The sequence below is a fragment of the Pangasianodon hypophthalmus genome, chromosome 7, assembly GCF_027358585.1.
Source record: "Pangasianodon hypophthalmus isolate fPanHyp1 chromosome 7, fPanHyp1.pri, whole genome shotgun sequence".
NCBI classification, from domain to species: Eukaryota; Metazoa; Chordata; class Actinopteri; order Siluriformes; family Pangasiidae; genus Pangasianodon; species Pangasianodon hypophthalmus.
In genome coordinates, this window is record NC_069716.1 from 24,594,660 (window position 1) to 24,621,269 (window position 26,610).

The window sequence follows — 26,610 nt, forward strand, 5'->3', positions numbered from 1 at the left end:
GCAGAACACACAAAATAGCATTGATGGGTCTCCAAGAAAAAAAAAATCTGCAAAAAATTAATGCAAGTCTGAATTTAAAAAATCCCCCAAAGGTGGTGTACTATGTTACCATTCCCATGTATTAAACTAAAATAAAAACAAATTCATCATGATGTTTTCTGCTGTATGACTGAGCGAAAGGGTCGTACCATCAGCCTCGTCTCCACCAGCCACCTGCTGCTGCTCAAACTTAGCCTTCAGGTCCTGCTGAGAACGCAGAAAGCGGCTCTGCTTTGGCACACCGGCGGGCAGCTTCACCCACTCCTCCTCCAACTCTTTCAGCTGTACATACACACATCACACACATTACACACGAGGTATAAGCCAGGCCAAACCTTTTACAAACATTCTACTATCCAGATATACCACAGTGCCCTTCTCATCACTTCACTTCACTTCATAGCTAAAAGCTAAATAATTTTCCAGACCCTAAACATTTAAAAGATGTTTTAAAAGGATTTGGCAGCTGGCAATAATAAAGTCAAATCTACTAGAGATGCAACAAACCCATAAGGATATCAGACCTCTGACCATCAGCTGATACTGGCAGCCTGTCAGTGACTGAGCCAACTCTCTGCTAGCTTCTGTTACTAAGTTATGCAAACATCACAGGCACAATGGCAGCCTGTATAAGATCTGTGTTTTGTTTTTAATGTCCTGACATTTACTTAATAAACAGATCTAAATATACATTCAATTTTAATTCTATAACTAAAAGGCCTTTAAGGGGAATTACATGAAGTGGAAACACTGGTGAAAATAATCCCTGCTGTATCTTTGAATTATTAAAAGAAAACCACACACACAGGAGAAGCAGAACTTCTCATTTTAAAGTCTAAAGATAATATTCAGCATGTGAGAACATGTAAAAGAGTTGAAACACACACTACACAGCCAAAAGTTTGTCGACACCTGAACATCACACCCATATGTGGTTCTTCCCCAAACTGTTGCCACAAAGTCGGAAGTGGAAAAAATGTGCTTTCCCTTTATTGTACAGAATGTCTTTGTATGCTGTAGCATGACAATTTCCCTTCTCTGAAGCTAAGAGGCCCAAATCTGTTCCAGCATGACAGTGTCCCTGTGCACAAAGCAGGCTCCATGAAGACATGGTTTGCCAAGGCTGGAGTGGAAGAACTCGAGTGTCCTGCACAGAGACCTGACCTCGACCCCACTGAACACATTTGGGATGAGCAGGAACGCTGACTGCACCCCAGGCCTCCTCGCCCAACATCAGTGCCTGACCTCACTAATGCTCCTGGGGCACTAATCCCCACAGAAACGCTCCAAAATATAGTGGATTTTGGATTGGAGATTATTATAACAGCAAAGGTGAACTAAATCTGGAATGGGATGCTCAAAAAGCACATATGGGTGTGATAATCAGGTGTCCACAAACTTTTGGCCATATAGTGTATAAGCGGTCATCATAATCCATTATGCAAATGCAGGCCATATAACACTAGTTTAACAGGCAAAGGGGGTAGGCTGGGTTTGGGGATTAAGGGCATTTGGGCTATAGATGAAGATAAAATTACAGGAGCTCCTGTGAGATTTCCTGTGTCTAATAACATTTTGTGGAATTACCATAACAATTCCTTATGCGATGTATAGGTTTTGGCTGCCATGATTATTATAGAAGTTGTAGTTCCAGACTGTGATTTCAGAGAAAAACCTGACAATTTTACGTCATGGTAAGCCACAGGTAGATCGGCAGGTAGGACTAGGGAGGGAAAAAAAAAAAAAAACAACGTAACCCAAATCTGACGCTCTTATCTCACCTGTACAGAGTTGATGTTCTGCAGTGGAGTTCGCAAAGCATCCCGAATCCATTTATAGATCTCTACTGCTAGCAATTTGGCCTCGTCACGCACCGCCTTCTCTCGAGACTCAAACAGCTTTGGCAACACTTTGACTACTGGCTTCAGGGTTATGATTTTGGAACCAAATTCACTGCAAATAAACACACAAATAAAACTCCTGATTGATCTACAGGAGATATTGAATACTGTCTTGTAAAAGTGATCGACCGAGCAGTCCATCTCACCTCAAAGCCTTTCTGAGCGTTTCAATGCAGGCCACTACAATCTTAGGGTTCTTGTTATCCAGACCTTTGATGAGCTCATCCTGGACAATCTCTGCTTTCTCGATCTCTACGTACATGAGGCAGATATCTATTCCCAGCTCTTTGGCTCGTGCTTTGGGCTGGTTGAAAACTTTACTTACTACACCTGACACCACTTCCCCCGTTGTCCTGAAAGACAAGATCGACATTCAATCACTTTGCCATGCAAATTATTTAGTTAAGAAGAATTCATTTGAGTTGCCTTCTAACTACATCTATAGTGTTTTCCTTTTCTACTTATTTATTTAATTACAGTTGCTTATTAAATAAAAATGACATCATAACCACTTACACTTACATTTGATGATGTGGAAACAAATGATTATGTTACAGCAGTGATAAACTGTCATTTCCTCACCAGCCTCACTTATTTCTCTCTCTTGAAAGGAAGACAAAGAACTGCAGCTTTTCATGTTAGAGAGAAAGCAGAAGTCCTTTGTCCTTTCCTGAAGCGGAAAACCTAATATTACAGCTTTACCGCTGACTGTTATATAGCGCTGACACTGGAGACTCCTTCCAAAAAATGTTAAACAAACCGCTCCTCACAGAAAGCTTAACCATATCAATGATGATACATTATTAATAGATTAGATTGAGACTCTGCCATGCATGCCCTGCAAATTAGCTTTTATTATAGAAGTGATAATATATTAATGAGCACATTAATTGCTCTTTAAAAGGAAAAAAAACAAATTGTTGGCAAATCACTGTATAAGAGGAATAAAACATTAACGTAAAATGCAATGAAATGCAGAATTATATTCTTCTGACCTGAAGTCAGCATTTAATTCTGATTGCTATTCCACTGAAGAGTTTAAAGTGATGTACGAGAAACGCAATATCAGAAATGAAACGCGATACTGTCTGAGAATTACACTTCACGTTTTTCCCCTTGTACGACTGCTTTTCTATTTGACACAAAATCTTCTCACTATATGATGTGCTCTTATAGGAAAATAAATCTACTTTGGGTTGGGAACAGTAACACTGCCAAGCCATCCTGAAGCCTTGCACATCATTAAAAAAATATAAAATTTGTACGTGTTGTTGCAAAAGTTTAATATTACTTTATTGTTATTATTATTATTTTAAATATTATTAGTTTAATTGGTTGAACATAGTAATTACATCTTTAATTTAAGTGTTGAATCCACCCCAAGTGTCTCTGTAATCCGAAAAACACACTGGCTTCCAAGCACCATAACCACTATGGCACAAAATGCTGTCAGATGTAGAAACAATCAATGTCAGGTTCTGTCCAGCGTGGCTATTTTGGGATAAACACGCAGTATTGCTCAATAAGCATCTCTGCCTCTGGGAAACTACGCATCAGAACAAGCACTAGGGTCTACTTTCAGCCTGAAAATGTCCATTAAGGCAGCATCCAGCAAATACACCCAAGTAACCATATGCAAATATAAACCACACACAAATCCTAGAGCCGAGTCGTTTCTCTTTCCTGAACTCTGCCAGACACACAATGACTAAGAGGTTTCCCAAGCTGTAAATGGTTTTCCTTTCTGTAAAAAGGTTTACGTTCAGAAGGGGTCACATGACTCCTCTGGTACTGTGGCACACACAGGAAAACAAAAGGCATTCATCTGAACAAACTCTCGCACAGTGCAAAAACCTACAATACACAGCGTCATAGACTGGATATATTTGTTTATGCTCACGGTGCTCACAGTGGATTTCATGTCCCACTGTATGTTTATTATTACTACTTTTTGAATGGCCTACAAACGGGTCACCACCATTAACTACTACCAATGTTTTAAGCTTAAGGATGGGGCATTCTCTCTCCCCTGTCAATCACAGCAACACTAGCCAATGGTGGGTGTCTGTGAGCTCATATATGCGGAAGAGGGTGGATAGCGCTTTTCTCAGCGTGCGTTACGCTGCCCTGTGACGCAGCTGGTCAGAAAGCTACTGCATGGCTGGCTTTACGTGTCTTGGAGAAAGCGTGTGATAGCGTTCATCATCCCCAGATGGTAGATGTTTTATGATAAGAGAGAGCTGGCTGGTGTGTGGAAATTGGCAGATGACACCATTTTGGAGAAAATGGCAAGAAATTTAAAAAAAGAAAAAGAAAAAGAAAATCGAAAACAATGAAAGACTTGGTGGTGTGGTGTGGGCCGATGTGAGTAGCAGAGTTACTGTTGATTATTTTCCTCAAAACAGCACACCCTGAAGTGTTTCACTCCCACCAGTGTACGTTGGGTAAAAGTTCAGTGATCAGTCTGATACTACACACCTAGCAGTACGTACACTAAAATCACCACATGTGCAAATAACTCAGAATTAATTCCTGAAAAAACACAAGTTATATGAAATCACTTACTTGCCGGCCACATGTGCATTCTCAATAAAGACAAGGGCTGCTTCCAAGCCTTTCAGCTGAGCCACGGCGTTGGACTCTGTAACAAACTTTTTGATCAGTCCCAGGTATTTCCCCCATTCAGGACTCTTCTCATCCACGATCCTCTGGAAAAGCTTCAGCGCTTCTTCATATCCGTTCAGTCTGGCCTTCCACACCTTAGGAAAATGGAAAATTTTATTAGAGAAAGACATTAATTTAAACACAGAAGCTTTTAGGTCCACTTTCTTAAGATGGTCAACATTCTCAACCTTCTCCTTTTTTTTTTTTTTTTTAAATACAGATCAGGTATTTAGCTGTTTGCTTTCTATGACAGATAAACTATAGTTACTACTGAGTTTCAGTTAGAAGTCCATTCCATTGGGAAGACAGCTACCAAGTTTGATGCATGTATCCTGAGTGTAGACAATCCCATAATTCTGTTCACCCAAACCAAGGAGTTACATACTAACACAGATAAAATGCTTTGTTTGTATATGTACATTACCAAAATTTATTCTATGGTTAAAACTTAATGGCATAATCCTTCCTCACATCATATGGAGCTTATCATCCATGTTATTTAGGGATTACTCGGCTACTAGCGAGCAGAGGTGAAGTGCCCTATAAGTAGGGCTGCAACAATTAATCAACAAAATTGATCAAATTTGATGATTAAAAAAAGTGGCTGTGATGTGTGACACATTATTAAGCCACCATCCTGTTTTTAGTTCACACTGAAGGTGCTAGGAGTCGATCCCAAAAAAAAGAGTTGATTCGCTGATTCCAGGCATTGAAACCTAACAGTCAAACCCAAAACTTTGGAGTTGATTCCTCCAGAATTACCCATCAAAATTAGTTGTAGCTTCTGTAACTCCACACACAATGAATACATGAGTTCAGCAGGGAATTCAGTTTAGTCCTGATGTTACATGAAACTCCTGAGCTACACATACGAATAATGAGCTACACATATGACCAATGGATCAATGGTTACAGTTACTGCGAAATGCCCAGTAAATGAAACCATCGATTCATAGGTCATACTGCTTTTAGTTGCACAAACGTATATAATATTTGGATCTTGTTTTAGTTTGCATGTCTGAGGTGTTGAAATGATCATACGTGTAGCTCAGGAGTTTCATGTCACATCAGGACTAAACTGAATTCCCTGCTGGATTCATGTATTCAGTCACAGACCTTGTCATTGTGTGTGCAGTTACAGAAGCTACGACTGATTTTGATAAGTAATTCTGCACTGTATAATAATAACAGCAATACAATAAAGATGAGCCACAATGAGGCTTGTTTCAGACTTGGGTAAATAGGCAAATGGTGCTAGAAACTGCAGAAAGACAATGTGTAAGACTGCCATGTGTTCCCTGAAGTGTAAACCTTTGAGTAACACCAACAGTGTAAACTGCTGATGTAGAAGCAGCTTGGCCTAACACGTCTACGATGAGTTCAACACAAAAGAGAGAGAGAGACAGAGAGACAAAGAGAGAGAGAGACAGAGAGAGAGAGGGTGAGAGAAACACAGAGAGAGAGTGTTTACCTTGTGTTCGCACTTCTGGTCGATGGGCAGCTTCATCCACTCACTGTCGTCCCCCATGGTGACAGCTCCTCTGTTTCGCCTTCTCTACTCGACTGAAGAGAGTAACAGAAATAAACAGGAGTCCGTTTGTTCGGATTTCATTCAGCATGACAAAAATGCCATTATTACATGTTTATTTGCTCATCTAGCAATTATGATTTAATCCAAGCAGTTAAAAAGAGCTGAAGTTCTGCAAAACCAAGGGACTCAAAACAAGTGGAACAAGTCCTGGGAATAACAGAGAGTCGCAGCTAAACAAGGGCTGGAGCAAGTGCCACAGTCATTGAATCCTGATACAACAAGAACAGCAATACATAGTAATAACAATAACAGAGTCATACGAGTAACCACAAAGGACACGAGTTTACCTCAAAAGCTAACTGCAGTGCCCAAGACAACAAATCACATGCACACACCACTTCCAATGCTAAGGCTCTGAAACACTTCATCTTTTCAGAGAGTCAAAAATGTAATTCACACACTTACCCCCTCTTAATGTAATTGATGAGCCAAGTTTTTGATTTAATTAGCTAGCTTATTTGGTTTTGACTGGACTTCATGTGTTAACTACATTAAAAAAAATATCCTCACACACTCGCCTCAACCTGCTTTGTTGACTTGTTCATAATATCAGCTTGAAGAGAACAGTGCAAGAACTTCCTTATGTGGTTTCTGACACTGTACGACACACCGTTATGCGCCATCTGTACAAATGGACTGAACCGCAGGATTGGCGGCCATCATGAAGCCGGGATCTCTTTCTTGCTGGACTCATACTTTAGTTTGGCATCACATCACCCAAGCAGATTCAGGTAGAAGGCGTGGCCCGAACTCTGAAGACGGCACATGTATTACAAATGATTCGGATTACGCAGTTCCAGTTTGATTTGTAGATTTTTATGCTGGAATCATTCCTTTTTTTTTTTTTAAACGGTTGATGATCAAATAGTATAAGTGAGCCAAAAATATCTTTTGAGATGAGTGTGTAATAATTTACACAGACAGTTTGCACAACGCCAAACCGGCAGCATTAAGCTTTTTCATGGCCTTGCTAAACAAATATCAGACAACAAACACGTCTGAGCTGATCGACTACATTCGTGGCATGAAAAATATTTTTATTTCCTTTTTGGCTGAACTTTTCCTTTAAACTCTGCAGCTTCAAAGGAGAGACCCAGATAAAACACCATGATATTAAAGCCATCATAGAACCAAAGATGTAGCACTCCCTTTAGAAAGAAGTTAAGATGCATATCATCAAAAGGCATACACACATCAACGAACAGAGTTGCATCAGAAAGATGGAATGAAATTAACACTCCAGTGCAGCTGTATAGCAGGATATAATTATTTACCTTTAAGCATAATATATACTTACAATAATCCAGCACTTAGACAAGGATGTATTATCTTGATCAAGAAGGTAAACATGCCACTCAAATCAACAAAGTGTGACACACCAAAGAACACCATCGATCATCTACAAAACCCTTTCCGCATGCAGTCTAACACACACACTCGATGCTACGAACATCTCCAGATTCTACTGAAGTTGCGAGCAGTTGCTTAATGTTTCTTAATGCATATCCGAGAGTTTCATGTTTCATATTGATTTCTATAAAACAACATCTAGCCTCAGCATCATGAAATAAAACGCCTGCCAGAAGCAGCCTGACACTAACCTCAACAACTGTTCCCATCATGCCTGTGGAAAATATAACGCATCACCACTGACAAAACACGGCCATGTTATTTGGTAGGAACCACAATATTTACTTCTGCCAACAACAGGACGGCGATGCCATATTATGAAAAAAATCTCATGCAGTAACATGCAGTTTAATTTAACATTTACAAGAAAAAACAAATAGAGAGAATGAGATGTTGTAGGGAGTAAAAGTGGAGTTTAAAAAGCACTGGTACTTCAAGATGACCACAATACTCAAAAAAAAAAGTGCATCATGAAGTCAGTCAGAAACAATTCATGCATGCAGTATGACCAAAAGCATGCTGGAAACAAATATTCTCTGTTCAATGTGTGGTATGTGCAGAATCATATGGATTAAAGGTTCTCCTGAACATATGAATAAGCTGGATAATCCAGAATTAATAAAACACAAAACATGTTTCCAGAACCTGGTGCTTTATTCCTATAGAAAAATCATTCGATTCAACTCATCTGCACACTGTCAAACACTACCTGAGGTGAAAATCAGGAGTGCCACTGCCATCCATGGCCAGGAGCTAAGGAAGCAGAATTGGCGATGCAGGATGGGAGGGATTGTCTCTCTCTCTCTCTCTCTCCCGTCAATCAGAGCAGCACTAGCCAATTGCAGACATACATGAGCTCATGTATGCAGAAGAGGGCAGACTGCACTTTCGTCAGAGTGTGTTACGCTGCCCTGTGATGCAGCACGAGCAGCAATTTGAAAAGATGCGGCTGGTTGGCATCACGTGTCTTGGAGGTAGCACGTGATAGTCTACTTCCCTATGTTGTACATTACTGGTGAGCTGGCTGGTGGGTTGGAAATGGCCAAGACTACATTAGGGGGAAAATGGGAAGGGGGGGGGGGGGGAAAAAAAAAAAAAAAAAGAAAAAAAACCAGGAGTGCATCAATCCAATACTGAATATCAGTATTAGGGCTGATACTGGCCTGAACTGCTGAATGAGTATCTGATGTATTTTATGCCATGAATACATTACGTTAAATGACAAAGGTCATGGACACAAATGGTCTTAGAGCATGTCACCATCAAGGCGTGACATGTCGCACAGCTTAGTCACAAAAACGTGCAGACAGCCACCTCCACTGAGAGGATGTTGGTGTCAGATCAGTATTCAATAAGAGACAATATTCAGAGCTCTAATATCAATACAGTATAAAAAAAAATGAACAAAAATAGGAACACATGTACCTCAAGTTAAAACAGATTTTAAAACTTGCTCTTATAAGCTTATTACATGTTACACTCTATGAGATGATCCCAATAAAGTCTTGGCCAAATTCTAAAACAGACTGTCGATAACGTGTGTTCTCCATGTTGGATTATACGATGAAGATCTTCTAGCGACAGACCTGTGTTTAAGAAAACATCTATGTTCGTCTTACATCAGCAAGCAGCACAATCTCGTGCAGAAAATGAGCTCGCTCAAACAAAGTCAGTTCGAGGTAATAAGGATATTTCTTCTGTCCATTGGCACGTTTTGTTTAGGTTTCACTATCACCACTACTGTATTTGTAGTTGTCTCATGTTTTTTTTTTTTTTTTGCATAATCCTGTGCTGTTCTCCTATTGGTGGCTTTTATAAAGCGTCATATTCTGGAATTTCAATAAAGAACTTTACTGTCAGATCTTTTAGGTCACAGTGGCACTAAATCAGCCGTTAGTGAGAAAGCCACATTATACATTTCTAAGAACATCAATCTCAACTTACGATCTGAGAATTCTTCTACAATGTGCACTGTTTGTCTGTGGCAGCAAAATTACAACGCAAAGCCAGCTTAATCTGCCCAACTAGTAACAACCCATTACGCTCCATTGCTAGTGCAGTAACAGTACAGACTGGTGCTACATTTTAATCTGAGAAACATTTTAACACTGCAGGACTGACAAATAGTGCAATTACACCATACCAAGTTTGCCAACAGTCATTTTATTTCTGCGGTTACTATTCGGTTAGTTTGCTTCGCAGAAATGATGTATGCTAGTTAACTTTTTTTAGGGAGTAGTTGTAATTTTAAGGGCACTGCTAATGCATTTTTAAGATGTATACAAGTTAACTGACAATTTTTATTGTTCTATTCAGTATTAAAAGTATCTAAGACTTAACTCTGCTAAGCAGAAATATTAAGATAATATTATAGCCTTACTATGAGCTAACTTTTTCTACTTTTTATACACAAGTAGTTTTAAACGCCAAGCTAATGCATTTAGACATGTATGCAAGTTAACAAAAAAATTTTTATTGTGTTATTTAATATTAAGATTAACCAACACCTACTTTATTTTTAAACTATATATATATATATATATATATATATATATATATATATATATATATATATATATACCATGCTAGTTAATTAAAATTAAAATAGAATATTGTATTATTTAATGCTAAGAGTAGCTATCCCTAGCTGCCACTTATTAAAGCACCTTTCTATAAATAAACCGTTAGGGTTGGATAAGAAGGAATTCTGAACAAATATTTAACAACATAAACATAAAGAATTTGTTGACCCTAGTACAATATTACTCACTAGGTTTCAAAAATAGCAATTTTATTTGTTTTACTAAGCTAACTAAATGAGTTTTGCACCTAAATATTGACTAATATTAGCTTGGATATAACTGACCAAAACGTCGTCAGTTTAGCTGACACATATCTGAGACACATTTCCGAGCTGAAAGGTCACCATTTTATCCAACAAAACAAGTAAAAGCTTTAAATAATGTTTAATGTTTTAGTACACAGTAAAACTGTGAACCAAAAGGTGCTAAGAGTGCAGCACATAGTTAGCTAGCATAACGCAGTATACAATACAGGCGTAGCTTAGCATAGTTTAGCATAGCATAGCATAGCTTAGCTTAGCATAACATAACATGGCATCCACCTAGCAACGCCACAAATCGCTACATTTAACAGTTTTACTAGCAAGAGCAAATGAGCAGGGAGATAACAGTGGATTAGCATGATGGGTTTTATAATGAATTCATGACTGCGTGTGTGGATACAAATTCAAGACGGCACACACTTATTGTTTGACAGATCACACACACACACACACACACAGAGACAGAGAGAGAGACAGAGAGAGAGAAAGCAGGCCCTGAAAACGCAGTAAACACAGCTCTATAGAGAAGCGCAATTCCATTCACACTGTATTTATAAACATATCAGTCCGGATGTTTGAGGGTGTGAGCTGAAGCCTACCTGCTTTAGGACAGAAGACGAGGCGCAGAGGTTCAGCCGCAGCCGAGATGTGCTCTCATTTCTCTGCCGGGCTGTGAAACGCCTCCAAGGGCGGAGAGTCAGAGGGAGGGTCCGCTGCTGCCTCCCAGCCTCCCAGCCTCCTGCTCAACATGCTCCAACTTTCCTCTGATTTATTACTGCTCCTCAACACTGTCAACCAAAAACTCCTCCACTTACACATCACCTGGAACTGCACACACACACACACACACACACACAGTTTTCAAATGAGATGAACAGAAATGAATGGTTGTGTACAGAAAGGGAGAGAGAAAACAAACAAGCTGTCATTGTTTATCATCAAGAAACATGATCCTCAAACCCTTATGTAGCCAGGGACCCCTTTAACTGTCAAATAAATTCCACATAATAGCTATAGATTTATTTCCTGAACAAATTTCATATTATATATAGAGCTTTCTATCCCTTCTGGAAAAAACAATAGAAACTCTCATAGAATTTGTAATGGTTTTAATGGTTATAATGGGGATTGTGTTGGTTTTAATGGTTATAATGAGGATTGTGTTGGTTTTAATGGTTATAATGGGGATTGTGTTGGTTTTAATGGAAACTGTAATAGTCCCTTTGGGTCTCGACTGGTAATCTGTCATCTTCTAACATGGTGGTATGTTATGTCTACTGGATACTATTAAGAACCAATAATGGTAATGGTTTTAATTTTTAGCTGATGACCGTTAGAATTTCTGTGATGGTTTCTGTTTTTTTTTTTTTTCAGCAGGGATTCCTGAGCACATGAGGTGTGCCTTTGGTGCTTGGACCCCTAAAATATTATACTTTGATAATGTGGGTTATGATTTCCACCACAACATGAAAAAAAAAATAAAATAAATCACAGACCCTGGCCCCGGACCGAACTTCTTTGAGAAGCACTGATCTACAACAATGGTTCTCAAAGTGAGGTCCGGAGACACCCAAGGGTCCCTGAAGCATAGCCCAGGAGTCCGAGATTTTTTATTTAGTTACAGTGGTGGAAATCAAAATCCAGTATTATCCAAGTAAAAAACTGACAGGTCACTTGAGTTGACAAATAACTCAATAACTTGAAAACAAGTCAGCCTGTAAATAATGTCAACATGAATCTAATGATAATTTTAATAAAAATGTGTCCTTGGAGTGGAAATTTCAGTAATAAAAAGCTCTACGGCTTCAATAAATATCCAAAATTAGACTAATATTTGAATAGTTGGATTATGTTAATGAGATAAATCTGTACAGAGGGGGTCTATGGAATTTATTTTACAGTTAAAGGGGTCTCTGGTCTCCAGGGATCCAAAAATATTATTACTGTCCCTTTGATTTTACCACCATTATGATGATAGAGATAACCATTAACAACCATAATTGTTAGCATTATTATTTGGTTATAGTTTTAGGCCTAACTGAATGGGTTTAAAATGGTCAGTCACACTAGCGTGTCTTTCATTTGCTTATTTAAAGCTCGATAACTGATCTAGCTGCATTGTTAATAAAACTAGGAAGTGTTGGTAATGTAATGCAAAATGATTTGAATGTCCAGTGTAACAGATAGGCCTACATCTCATTTTAGACAAAGGTCAGCTAATGATGAGTGAGCTGTAAATATGTACATTTCATATGAGATCCATTTTACAATTATGCTAAAACAAACACAATAAAATTATTAGTATAATAACACCAAGAGGAAATCTAGTTTAACCTGCAATTAACACAAGAATGAAAAGTAAAAATGTAGTCACTAGGTCTAGTTAATACAGGTGATATTATATATGATATTAATAAATGCAGAAATGCAGACATACACCCATTCAGCATCCTGGACAAAGGCATAGACCTTCATTACAGAGAATAAGCCTATGTTCAGGCAAAGAAATGCAAGGGAAGGAGTTTTATTTGTCTGAAAAAACATTGTTTATGTTGAGATGAAAGTGTAATATTGTATTTATTAAAATAAATTCTACGCATGCATTTATATAAACTATAAAATCCTATAATGTGGGTGAAAGGGATGTTGTAGCTGGGACCGTGTCACCACCAGAGGGCGCTGTTGCAGTAACTCACACTGCTGCGGTATCCAGGTGGTGCCGCGTCTCTGTGTTGCTATGGAGCGCCAACGCGGTGACGTCACATCCGCCTAGGAAGTGAATGAATTGATTTCAGGCGTTTTCTTTCTTTATTAACAACAACAAAAATACAATAAAAACTATACTACATATAGTACTAGGGCAAGAGCATCCTCAAGGGTACAACGTATAATAAAAAAAAGTTTTAAAAAATTGAATAAATATAAACTATATAAATATAAGCATAGTTTTTTTTTTTTTTTTTTAAGCTATTATAAATAGTCTGCAGATCCTCTTTGACATGACCAGCAAAATAATTAAAGCAATTACAAATTATATTTTGGAACATAACATAATATAAAATATAAATAATGGTCTCTTTATAAAATATACGTTTGCAGAGTTTTAGCCTGGGTCATAATCCAAAGAAATGTTGAATAGGTTCATGGCTACTGACACAGAAAAACATTTATCACCAAAAGAAATGGCATTTTAAGGCATTTCTAATGATGTAATGGTTGCACAGGGACACTTGTTTATACTCTGCACCCATAATGTGCCATGGAGGTTGTTTTCAGATCAGTTTCAGACAGGGTTTAAGGTATAGTTAGTGATTAATATCCCAGTCTAACAAGTACACATCTCATCTCTGTGTGTATATGTATTTATCGAGATCCACTACATAACTGCTCTGTATATTTCTGTTTTAAAAATATACGACGTATGAAACGAATTCATTTAATCCACTGAGAGCTTTAGGGATTTTCTTTTATGCACATGTCGAAATACATGTCCCTATTTCAAAAGAATAATAATAATAATAATAATAATAAATAAATAAATAAATAAATTTACTTAGAATCACGTTAATAATATAATCATAAAAAAGCCTAAAAGCTTAGATATTTGCTTTAAGAATGTAATCTTTTTGAAGATCCTTTAAGAAATAAAAATTTAATTTATAATTTTATTATAATTTTCTAATTTCTTAGTATTTTATCATTTTTATTGTTGTAATTGGGCCTGGTTTGTGAACCGTATAGCTGTTTGTTGTGATGGTACTAACATGCCATATTTATTTTGATCATTTAAAGAAACCGTTTTTACTTCCGGAACCGTCCGTCACGTGACCACGCCGTCGCCTGTCGGTCGCTGCAGCGGCAGGAACATGAGCTCAGAGCGCTTCTCCATCACAGCGGAGGAGTACTTAGGTATGTTACTGCACTTACACTTGCTTCTTATTTCCGATCTACAGCTGCAGTGATGATACGTTTCTGTAAGTGTGTGTGTTTCTGCATTGCAGCAGAGACCAGTGCTCTTTTCTATCTGAATGATGCTGTGACTCAGCTGCTGGAGCACAGAGAGGAATTCCTCCAGTTCGGCATCGGGCGATATTTTGCAGAATAGTGAGTTTAACCGGAATAAACCCCGAATAATCACCGAAATAATCCACTACTGTGTAATCAACAGCTGTGTAATCAACAACTGCATGTCTGCACAGAGCTCCAATCAGTCTGGGCAGGAGAATTTTCTATTACCTACACACACACACACACACACACACACACACACACGTATGTATGTATATGTGTGTGTGCATTATCTCATATCTATCATGTCATTGAACTAATCATTTATCTAATCATATATATATATATATATATATATATATATATATATATATATATATATATATATATATATATAAAATATATAAAATCTGCCATGTCATTTAGTATTAATTTGTATTAATTGATAAATACATAAATACAATACAAATAAATCTATAAAAAATAAATTAGCAAGTATATTTAGTATATATTTAGTATATATTTGCTTTATTATAGTATCTATTTTGTCATTTAATATGTCTATATAAAGAAGTCTATAAATAAATAAATAACACATAGTTTCTTAGTTATAGTATCTATTATGTGATTTAATACATCGTTCATCAAAAACTAAACATCTATAAATAAATGAACTAATGCACAATTGCACAAAAGCTATATTATTATTATTTTTTTTAAAAAAAAGTAAATCTACCAATAAATAAATGAATTATTTACCTGGAAAGGACGTACCAGTGGTCACCGCTCCTGTGCGATTGATCAACTTTGATATTAAACATTAAATATTACTTTTTTCTATTGATCAAAAGTGTTGGTATAATTAAACAAAATCACATTAAAGTTCTAAAATATAAAAATACTGGAAAATTTTGGAGTTACAGATGGAGTAACTGTTCACTCTCATATGTTGTTAAATTGAACGTTTTCTTTCATTTTATTCGTTATACTAAATGTTGCTTATTACGCAAGACATATTTAATGTTAGAAGTTTTCTTCCTCAGTTACAAGGTTAATAAATAAGAGGATCTAATTGCTGCATTTTTCAACACACACTAACTTCAAAACACATCTTATGTCCAAGTTATACCATTTGTACTAAAGGAGCAAACCTTCAGAAATAAGAAGAATCATTCTTAGCTGAATGATTCCTTTAAGCGTTTGCTGTTTTGCAGCTTCACCAGTGTGAAGAACGGGAACCACGTTCTCTTCAGAGAATTCAGCTATGTTAAAGGTACAGCACACAACCGAGCTTCCTTCACCCACATCTTCTGGAAATGCTTCAGACAGATTGGAAAGAACAGAGGTAGGTATATGTGTGTGTGTGTGTATCTTGAATATCTGACATTTTGTGGTTGGTCCCCACTAGGAGTCTTTTTAAACAAAAACTGCAGCTTTTATTTATAAAACTAAAAGAGCCAAAATGTTTCTTAATTAGCTACATTAATAATAATATCAGTGGAAAGTCCTCACAAGGATAGTGAGACGTGTGTGTGTGTGTGCTGACTAGTTTCTGTACAGTTGTGAAGTAGTCGTGTTATCCTTTTCACAGATTTGCTGACGATGATGGAGTACACGTCGCTTCTCCAGCTCTTATGCCCAGACTTTCCTGCTGAAATGGTGCAGAACACGGCCAAGTAAGAAACCACTTCTATTTACGCGTTTTCGATCGCAGCAGATCACACAGTGTCCTAGCATGTTCCCATGTTTTCATTTTCAGACTAGTAAACACTGTATTACGTTGTTGCCTGGATTATAGGATTGTCCTGATGGAGGACGCTATGGACTGCCCCATGTCCCTCTCAGATTTCATCTACTCTTTCCAAATCCAATTTTACTATGAAGGTAAGATCATCCATTGTACATAATTTCCCACTTATCCCAAATGAAACTGATTAGCCAAGACCTATTAGCTTCTGCAGTTCAGAACTGGAGCTCCAAGTCTAATGTAGTGAAGGGAATAAACATAAGGGCATTGTCACAAAGCTGCTTTATAGAAATCTGGATGCAGATTTAGATCCATAATGAACAGTGAGCAAGCCAGAGGTAACCGTGGCGAGGAAAAACTCCTTAAAATGACATGAAAAAGAAAAAAAAAACTTGAAAGGAATGTCTTCTGGGTGATAGTGAGATTATAAATCATTACAGTATACAGATATAGAAGAATAAAGCCAAACAGTACTGTGTTGAATGTTCAGAGTCCTGGGATGAGCACAGGACAGTGTTTATGATTACAGCAGCAGTTCTTAGGTTTAAATATCTACTGAAGCTAGGATTGATAATCAAACTGCGTCCATTTATAAAATAGTCACATCTCAGTACAATATATAAACATGAACAAAACTTCACCATCAGAAGTTGGAATTATGCTTCAAAGCAGGAAGTGATGCGGATGAGAATATAGTTACACTTTGAACTGAATATTTTACTTTTTTTTTTTTTTCTTCTAAATGACGTTACGTTGCATAACAGTGCTGTTTGAGGAAAGTATATGAAAACACTGGCATGCGTATGGATTATCATTAAGACAGACTTGAATTATTTTTTAGCTACATTAGCATTACAGCTTCAGGTCAATACTAAAGGCACCAATGGTGGACATCAGACATGTCTTGTCTGATCGATTATATTTGTATAGTCCATTTGGAGCACTTCGCTCAGCTGAGGTAGTCCTGCTACATCAGCCATAGTGTTGTAGAGATCATCAGGAATGCCAGCTCAGTAGCTGTTTTTTTAAACTCATCTGCCTATTTTTAGTTCTTGGTCTTTTTTTTGATGTTAAATATGCCTTTTATGATCCATAGTCATTTTCATAGATTTATAATCATTTGATGAATGCAGCTTTATCTTCTAATCTTTTATATGGAAAGCACTTTTGAACTCAAAATAAAAAGCACAATATGAATAAAGATTATTATTATTATTATTATTATTATTATTATCATGGCTATATAACATTAATATTACTATAAAAAAAAGGTTAGTAATATTAAGTGAAAAATTGTGTCAGATTCTCTTGGAAACTTTGCTTTAAGGTCTTAATGTTCGAGCTGGGTGTGTTTTTGGATTTTTCTTGCTTTAGTAAATCCCTTCTTGCTTCTCTGCCAGAGTTCCTGGAGAGTGTGTTGGTGATTTATGAGGACTTGCTCGAGGGAAAGAACCCGAACGCCGTCATCGTCCCGACCTCAACGTCAGCCGAAACGATATCCAGTGAAGAGGCGGACACGCAGGAGGGGGTCGAATCCTCCGTCCTGCTCGAGTGTATCGAGGGACTGTGTGAACGGTTTAAACACAAGTAAGACACTCCGCTGTTAAACGTTTAGTTTTCACAAAAATTCATATCTGGGTTGGGTATCGCTGACTTGAATTTTATTTCTGTGTGTTTATAGAGTGTTTGCAGACAGCATGACATGACAAGGATGTCTGATATAGTTCTATAAATAATGTGAGGATATTCATGAGTGCTGTACAGGGAATCAGGACACCTTTTTATAAGCTTGCTCACAATTCCACTGGTTTGAGAGCCAAACCATTTCTACTGTAAAAATATAAAAGATTTTTTTTAACTCAGCTCTTTCAGCGTGTACTGTACACATAGACATTTATGTGGAAGTGAGAGATACATTTTATTTTATTGTGATTTAGCTTCCAATCGGAATATTTGCCACATTGCAATTGCTAGTAAAATGTTTCTTTCTTTTTCTTTATTTGTTTCATCAATCATTTTCAAAATCCTCAGCACTGTCCACTGACATCAGCATTTCGGTGCTGGAACCGAATCTGAAATGGAAAATTCATCTGATGTCGTTCTTCAGTAAATAAAAATTTGCTAGTGATGGCAAGTTGCTAATTAATTGTTGATTATTTTCCTATTACAGTACATCCTAACATGTTTTACTCCTTACTTAACAAGCTGTTTGTGTGGAGTGGGTGGAGCGCAGTTTAAGGATTTGCTATATATTTAAAATTAGGTTGCTCATTCAAGTTAAATTGTAATGAAGGACAAGTTAAAGAAGAGTTATACAAGCATTAAGCTTTAAACAAACTCTGAGAACATGCCTCGAGCCATGCTTTAAAATAAATTTGACGACATGCTTCCTATTTGATGACAATTCTGTAGAATGTTTGGACTCATTTATCATCAGTCACAGTGCACTGTCACTTTATTTAAGTGGACAGCAATATATCATGCGTTTCCACAAATCATGCCTTGGTGTGTGTTTACTGCCATCTTGAGAAAAGCCTCAGCCACATGAGTAAATGTCAGTGTTATTTGCAAGCTGCAGGCTTTAAAACAAGGTCACCTACTTTTCCAAGAAGTGTAAATTAGAAAAAAAATGTTTAATAGTTTAGTAGTTTCATTTCTACAATTTGCTTTGTCCCAGAAGTGTTACGTGGCATTTAATGTTGTGATTGTGATTCACCAAAATCTGTACTATTGGGTTCTTCTAGTCTAAAGACCTGATCTTATATATTAAATACACACAAGCAGCTCGTGATATATTTTCTTCAAACCAGTGACTGTCTCTGTAGTGCTACTGATCCTCTCTTTTCCTAGACATCCTCCTCTCTCTGCCATTAAGGAGGTTCTGGAGAGCAGCACGCGAGTCTCCTACTACGGCTTCCTGATGGCTTTGGCCAAACACGAGGGAATCAGTCAGGAAATCGGTGAGGTCATCTGAACCAACAACAACCACAAGCTTATCAGCCAATGACTTCATAATAACACATAATATTAGATATCATAATTCAAATAGAATTGGTCAATTCCTTACATTCAGTTGTGTGTATATTATGTAAAGTATAGATTATTATAAGTACGTATGAGTATAAATCATATTTGTGTGAATATAATATGCCTTGTAGAAATTGTTTCTGGACAAATCCATTCAAAAAGGCAATCGTAACACGGAAAAATGAAGGATTCTTTTAACTTAATTATTAATCACCAGTAGCTAGAGTTGGGTGGAAGGGATTTCAGTCTTAGATTACTCTTATTCTACAAAAATTATGCTAGATTATGTTCATAATGCTAGATTATTTTCCATAACGTATACATCAAAATGCCATTTTTACAGCTATATGTTTTTTCAGTTCTCTTTTTATGTCTTGGTATGATTTTTTTCCCCATTAAGATTCACAACATTGTATATTGAGTGCAAAAGTTTGCATCCCCATGGAAAAAGATTGACTAAATGTCTTCAGAGTATACAGTATATACGGTATAATTTCTTACTCCTTTTATATTCAGGGTATGTAAACTTTACACTTGGTTGTATTTATTATATGGAAATGAATATCTTATTTTTGAATGTTAATCTGTATTAACAATAACTTGTGCAGACAGTGAAACAATGCTTTGTTTTTAGAGCTAATGTATATAACAGATATAGACGTGCAGACCGAGTCACTTATGTATAACTTGTATGAAGGCTGGACGAATCTACAGAAGTAGGGATGCTGAAGGTGTAGCGTAGTTTTGAGTAGAACACCAGTTTACGTTTTCCTTCTTTTCCAGGTGCTCTTCCGAACAGATCAGACCTGCTCATCGACCCTGAGATGGATCAGGAGTTGGAGAGGCTGTGAGTGCTGTTATCCTTTTTTTTTTAGTTTAATTAGTAACAACTCTTCCAGCATGGCTGTGTGCAACACGTTAGACCCGGAATAGATGAATACAATGAGTAAATGTTAATATGTCCACACATCTTTCATATTTTTTTTAAAGTAACTTAAAGTAAGCATGCATCCAATCTCATGTATCCAATCTCATGCATCCAATCCAAACATACAGATGAGCTGTTGAGAGTTTTGACAGAAGGCCCTTCTGAGAGTCCTGGGATTTGAACTCACAACCTTGTAGAGAGTAGCACAGAAGCTTTAAAGCTCACTGTATGATGTTTGACTGTGTGCGGTTATTGTGCTGTGTTGTAGTGTAGCTCAGGTGGCCATCAGTCCGACATCCAACAGCAGCAGCAGTGCACAAGGACTGAAGGAGCCGTGCAGGAAGCCATCACCTCGTAAATCCCTGCACCAGCGCAAGAGGATCGAGATGGAGAGCGACGGCTCCACTGAGGAGACTGACTCCTCTGAGAATTAAGATGCACAACATGGAACAGCAATGTGGCGCCTTCACTTTATTAAATACCCAAAATATTGATTGTAAGCACCAAATCCAGTTCTACCAAATCATTACACTTAAGTGAGGCAGAATCGGATCTGAGAACTGAGCAGATCTGAAATCACAACCAGATTAAACACTTCTTTCTGTGTGGATTCACTAGTGATGAGTGTGTAACAGTGCATGCCACTGTTGTGTACTTTGTTTAAACTTATTTATTGTACATTTTGTCTGTACATATAGAAATACAGCCCGTATCCATGAGTTGTATTTTCTTTTTAATAATATGTGATACTCTGAATTTAAATATCCTTATTTGATGATATAAATAAGCAGTGAAAACGTATCTCGGAATTATGAGGGTTTTTTTTGCAGCACTATCATGTGACCAACACATTTTTACATTTACATTTATTCACTGAGCAGATGCTCTTATTGAACATAGGGTACAAAAGAACAGATTGTGCAGCTGAGCATTAAAGGCCAAAAGGTAGTCTTGTCAAAACCACAGTTTTTTCCCTTACAGCAAATAGAGGTGATTAGCCAAGCTGTAATGGTGTCTAGAGTTCACTTCATTAGTTTTTTTAGCTAGAGCTACAAGGCTAATGGAGCTAAAAAAAAAAAAAAAAAAAATAGTGCCTTGCGTAAGTATTCACCCCTTTATAGTCTTACAACCTGTAACTGCTGAGCCCATAGCTCTGATACCCCTCATTTAGTCCTGGGGCAATGAGGTGCCATCAAAAGGCACATAATTAGTTCAATGAAAGTGACCTGTGTGTAATTAAAGTGTCACATAATCTCAATAGAAAAACACTGGTAGAAAAATAATATTAATAAAAATAATATTCTCGCTAATATCATTAGTACACACAGTCAGCTCCAGAACAATTGGCACCCCTGGTAAAGACGAGTTCAAAAAAATGAGTAACAGAAGTCTGTGTTTCATTAGCTTAATCTTAAATGGATTTTTTAAGGGTGCCAATAATTGTTTTTTTGATAAGGTTTTTGATAAATTTTTGATAAATTTTATGCAATTAAAGATTAGATTTCTCTAACTTTTAGTGTAAGTTTAACTCTGTTAACCTAATTAAATAATTCTGGAGCTGACCTTAAATATTTTCACAAAATAACAGAACATGTCTGTATTTTAAAAATATATATTGGAACTGTATTATCATCCAAATTACTTCTAACATACTAGAATTCTGCTTTTACATTGTAGGCCACACCCACTACCAGAGTCTCAGCTCAAACCTGTGCTGAGGAAGAAAGTGATTCTGGTGTCAAGATGGCTATGTGTTTTTTTTTTTTCCTGCAACATCTTTTTATACATTTTACAGATAACAGAAAACCTAACCACGTCTGTTTGACACCTCGACATGGTTTGAGGGAAGTATGTAATAACTAAGGATTCGTTGTTTTCATGATGCTTAACTCATAGCCATAAGAATCTCTTATTTTGGTGAATATTTTTTTAAACCAATGAGCTACCACTTCACCTTGGTGCAAATCAGACTCCAGTACAACATATTTACAAACCAAGTTTAATTTTACGAGTTCCATAGTACAGTCAAGAATCATCCGAAAATAAAAATAAAAACACCATGTACAATAAACACAACAAACAAAATGAATAGGCACAACTTGTGGTTTTGCAGGATTGATCTGAAGACACATACGGTCCAAACATCATCACTTTTCATAATAAACATCTATAAATTCATGATCACTTTTTTTTCACACCCACTTTTATCCAGAATTGACCTAAACTGGGTTATTTTGGCATAGTAATGTGCTGAAGTCCCATAATCCACTTCCTTACAACGGTTTAATTTGGTTTGAACAATAGATGTCAACTAGATACACACTTTTCAAACCACTCACTCACTCACTCACTCACTCAAAGGGTTAAATATTGCATACTCTTTGTGGTTAAGCTTCAGTTCAGATTGAAGTACATGCTGGTAAGGGTGTGTTCATTCCAAAAGGCTTAAAAAATGAAATTGGGCATAGATTCTTCGCCTTAATTCATTATATACTGTGTGCTCTACTGCTAGGATCGTGAGAGCCCAAACCTGTGTAAAGTGTACAATTACAATAAACCGTTTGCTTTGAAGCTCAGTATATTTCTTTCATAAATATGATAGTCACCATATTTCATAATAGTACGAGGGATTTTTAACATTTAACACTGTACATCACCCTCTGTTTAAATATGATTAATCTGTTTTAATTAATATATTTTAGTGGTTGAATGATTGTATGCTTATAACATACAGTGCAGCCCATAAGTTACTGTGCATACTATAATACATTGAATTTTTTTAGAAAATGATACTGAATTATCACTGAAACTGGAAATTCACCCAATGCCATGATACTATATTGCTGACTATGATAGCTAGTAGTTAGCCAAACCATATTTTAGCATCTTAAATAGTTGGTTTTAAGATAAAAAGTTAAAAAGCTGAACTAGACTACAGTATTGGTTATGAGGTCATTACTAGGGAAATATAGGGAATGTGTGATTGACAGGTTAAAATTTTGAAAAACACTGACTACATTTAATTGTAGTTGTTTAAAAAAAACTGCAGCTCTTCTTGGGCAATATTTGATTATGATATGTTGAGTTTGAACCTGACATGATGTAATACATACTCATTGTCTCTGCGTTTTAAACGCCCAAAAGTAATTGAGGAACGTAACATATAAAATTGTCAGGTTTCTTAATTGGCTAGAAATGTTGCTTAGTAATGAGGCCTGCAATGTAATTTTCACTTCCTGCTTCTTTTGAGAGCTTTTTGACTTCAGTCATTTCTTCAGTAAGTGAAATGCAGCTCTGTGGAGGTCAGGTCAATCAGTCCGTCAAAAAATCTTACACTCCATAGTTCTTTTAGCATTGTGTTTCAGGTCAGTGATGCAAAGTGAGATGCTGTCCACTGAGTTATTATTAAATTATTAAATGTACAGGACCAAGGCATGGCACTACCACCACCATGTTTCACAGAGTTGGTCTGTTTTAGCAATCTGTAACCGATTTCTTATGGACTGCACTGTATAACATGCATACTTCATTCACACTGTATATGAACTAAATAAAAAGAAAACATTTGGTTGCCAAAGCTACATAAATTCAGAGATCAGTCAGACATGGCATGGGCACGTTTTAGGCATTGATACAGTTGGATGGATTTGAATATTGAAGCACACTGAACACAACATCCAACAACATGGTGCAAAACAACAGAAAAACAGTGGATGTTGGCAGACCGACACTGTGAGAACCCTAAAAGCTAGCACAAAAGCATGTTAGCGTGCTAGCTTTTCCTAGCTTTTACCAGCATACTGGCTTTTGCTAGCATTCTAGCATACGTCCCATTGTTCTAAGCAAAGTGCACGTGAACCAAAGGTTACAGTGAAGTAGAACCTATGTTTGTCTTCAATAATGTACAGAAACCATTTTAATTAGGTTTTCGTTTTTACATTTTTTTAAGTTTGGTCACTGTGCATTTGGTTCAATGCTGAAAATTCATAGAATTGCACTTTTTCTATGATTTCTATGAATTAGAGACAGCATTTGAATAAATTTGGCTCTGAATAAATCACTGAAGAGGATGTTGGAAGTGTTGGTGAAGGCTTTTTCTTGTTATTCAAAGGATGCAGTGGCTAAAAACACATGTTGTGTCTCTTTTTAATTGTACGCTTTGTCTAAAATAGACATAAACATTGTAGCATGACATGTTAAGGAGATTTTTGTGACCCATCATGCAACACCTTGGATAATAGGTTATACAGTAGTCCAAAAGTACGCAACAGGGCAAAGGTCATTCGAGGAAGATGTCTTCTGTGGGACAGGAGTACTCCATGTGTTCTTTGTAGAACTGCTGAAATGCTTTGCTGTAAAAGGAAGTAGGAATAAATCCTGAATCATAGCAAGTGCATGAGTTCTGCAGAATTCAGATTATGGCACTCCATTACTCAAGAAATACACTGCAAAAAATGACACGCACACAATTTATCTACTATTTCCTATTATAAGATTACAGTAAACCAAACATAAGATTATTAAGCTTATTTCTAGACATATTTTACTATTTTTATATTCTACTGGCAGATGATTTTGCTTCTTTCTAGAAATAAATGCTTAAAATTAGCAAAAACATCTGCCAATAGTACAAGACTATTTAAAGCTTGAAATGAGTAAACATGTCTACAAATAGGTTTAGTAATCTCAGATTTGGTGTCTTGTAATCTTCAAAAAGGAAATGCTATTTCATTTCAACTATATTCAAGATATTGTACCTTGCTAATATGTCATTTTTAGCGGTGTAGAGATCAGTGCCAGGTCTTCCTAAACACAAACTACGCATGCTAATAATGACATTATGAATTTAATTGTTGCTTTTTATGGTGCTATGCCTGTTACACATCTAATACAGACCAAAACTGCAATTGTTCACATCAGAGTGAACAAAAAATTGTGACAACAATTTGATAAGAATTTAGCTATCGTCATGAACGTTCAGTAGCGGTTTCCAAACCTTAGCTTTTTCACTAGCTAGATACCAAATTTTCTAATTTGTGTTTATTTACAGTCAAGCAACTCCACAGCACAGCAGAGTCTGATAATGGATGCATGCTGTAAAGGTGTGTACATTTCTGTAGCTGCGGTTGACAATGTATAAACCTGATACAGGCGACTAGGACTGGCACTATAGATATTTTTGCCTCAGTAGTGGTTGAGGTTTGAATTGTACACACAGGACATCGTGAATCTGGTGGCTTTACATTGATATACGTAATAATTGGTTGTTTATATGCATCAGGTCCTCTCTATTACCAGTTTAAGAAACAACTTTGCATCTTGAAACAAGTGTAAAGTTCATTCGAGGAAGCTTACCCGACAGATTCAGCCAGATATGCGGCGTGCTCCTCTGAGAAGAACACATGGCAGGCAAACCTCTGGTGCGCTGGGTGTTTGGTGATTAATCCAAAATACCTGAAAAAACAGATGGAAATTATGAAGAGACATGCGCAAAATCAACATATTCTACCTACATACTCTATTTTCATAACATACATCCATCTCTCGAGTCAGTGGATCACCTGGACCATCAACTTGCCATGTGCCAAAAATACTGTGATATTCAACATGCATCACATTTGGGACGCAACATTTTTGGGCAGAATTTGCATTCCAAATTTAAACTGTTCCCTTCTGGAGGCAGTAAAAGGACAGCAGTCTTCTAATACTTTATTTTTGGACTAATATGGAGCATCACTGCAGGGTTACTCTAATTCAGTTTGGAAAACATGGAAGACAAACCTGTCTCTGCAATACAATATCATCACAATATGAAAAAACTATTAAAAATTACTAAATGATTCAAAATTTTTACTGCTCCTTTAAAACGCATGCAGTAAAACATTGCCTAATTATGCTCCTTTCCTCAGCATGCCTCACCCCCTCTGTTGACGTTAGGTACAATGCTCGTGAAATGCTCTTTAAGAAATATGGGCAAGCCTGAGCAGCTCGGATTAGGCTGGAGGTGGAGCTCATATCTGGCCCGGAAAGTGTAAAGTTAAACTCGAAACAAAGTAATTAATGAGATCCCTCAAATGGCTATATTGTGGATCACAAGTTTCTTTGAAATGGTCTCACAATACTTCTAAACAGTACAAACTGCATGTTTAATATGGATAAACATGTAAACTATGATTTATTGTGATGTGGATTAAGCATGTAGAAACTAACCAGCCTACAGAATTACATCATCATAATAATCTGGATTAATTACACCCACCGTAATTGAAAAATATAAATGCAATGCAATGAGTGAATCAGAGTAAAAAAAACTTACTGTTTTAATGCAAAATTATTGCATTTTCTGATTTTCAAATGCACATGAGGCCTACATGTGCAGGTTGTTATCATAATCATCTTATTATTCGTCTTATTGTTCACCTCACTTCCTGTTTTGGCAATTTGAGACCT

At 36.8% G+C, this 26,610-nt stretch overlaps 3 protein-coding genes across 10 annotated transcripts in view; 1 reads left to right on the forward strand and 2 right to left on the reverse strand.

Annotated features, from left to right (window-relative positions):
* ckap5 (cytoskeleton associated protein 5) overlaps positions 1-11,201 on the reverse strand; it is a 35,272-nt gene extending 24,071 nt beyond the window's left edge. For all 8 annotated transcript variants that reach the window (XM_053235479.1, XM_053235478.1, XM_053235477.1 and 5 more), the window contains exons 1-6: positions 11,050-11,201; positions 6,076-6,167; positions 4,506-4,699; positions 2,087-2,293; positions 1,821-1,992; positions 189-321 (exon numbers count right to left, since the gene is read on the reverse strand). In XM_053235479.1, coding sequence (XP_053091454.1) covers positions 189-321; positions 1,821-1,992; positions 2,087-2,293; positions 4,506-4,699; positions 6,076-6,132 — 763 coding nt within the window. In that variant the 5' untranslated portion in view covers positions 6,133-6,167; positions 11,050-11,201. The remainder of the gene's footprint in view (positions 1-188; positions 322-1,820; positions 1,993-2,086; positions 2,294-4,505; positions 4,700-6,075; positions 6,168-11,049) is intronic.
* Positions 11,202-14,260: 3,059 nt separating this feature from the next.
* On the forward strand, positions 14,261-20,961 carry cstpp1 (centriolar satellite-associated tubulin polyglutamylase complex regulator 1). The gene is made up of 9 exons (XM_026946498.3): positions 14,261-14,359; positions 14,452-14,554; positions 15,673-15,803; positions 16,050-16,134; positions 16,257-16,342; positions 17,606-17,792; positions 19,056-19,165; positions 20,016-20,079; positions 20,429-20,961. The coding sequence occupies exons 1-9, from the start codon at positions 14,317-14,319 to the stop codon at positions 20,592-20,594; spliced, it is 975 nt and encodes a 324-aa protein (XP_026802299.1). The 5' UTR covers positions 14,261-14,316; the 3' UTR covers positions 20,595-20,961.
* A 1,184-nt stretch (positions 20,962-22,145) lies between these two features.
* The window catches only part of mapk8ip1a (mitogen-activated protein kinase 8 interacting protein 1a), a 28,276-nt gene continuing 23,811 nt past the window's right edge, over positions 22,146-26,610 (reverse strand). The window contains exons 11-12 of the mRNA XM_026946387.3: positions 25,516-25,614; positions 22,146-24,512 (exon numbers count right to left, since the gene is read on the reverse strand). Of these exons, the coding sequence (XP_026802188.3) occupies positions 24,440-24,512; positions 25,516-25,614 (172 nt within the window). The 3' untranslated portion in view covers positions 22,146-24,439. The remainder of the gene's footprint in view (positions 24,513-25,515; positions 25,615-26,610) is intronic.

What these genes read in the sequence shown, in the direction of transcription:
- cstpp1 (XM_026946498.3), top strand. Translation starts at nt 14,317, where the DNA reads ATGAGCTCAGAGCGCTTCTCCATCACAGCGGAGGAGTACTTAG. An exon ending in ACAGATTGGAAAGAACAGAG is followed by an intron (nt 15,804 to 16,049) that starts GTAGGTATATGT and finishes TCCTTTTCACAG; the next exon opens with ATTTGCTGACGATGATGGAG. An exon ending in GGGAATCAGTCAGGAAATCG is followed by an intron (nt 19,166 to 20,015) that starts GTGAGGTCATCT and finishes CTTCTTTTCCAG; the next exon opens with GTGCTCTTCCGAACAGATCA.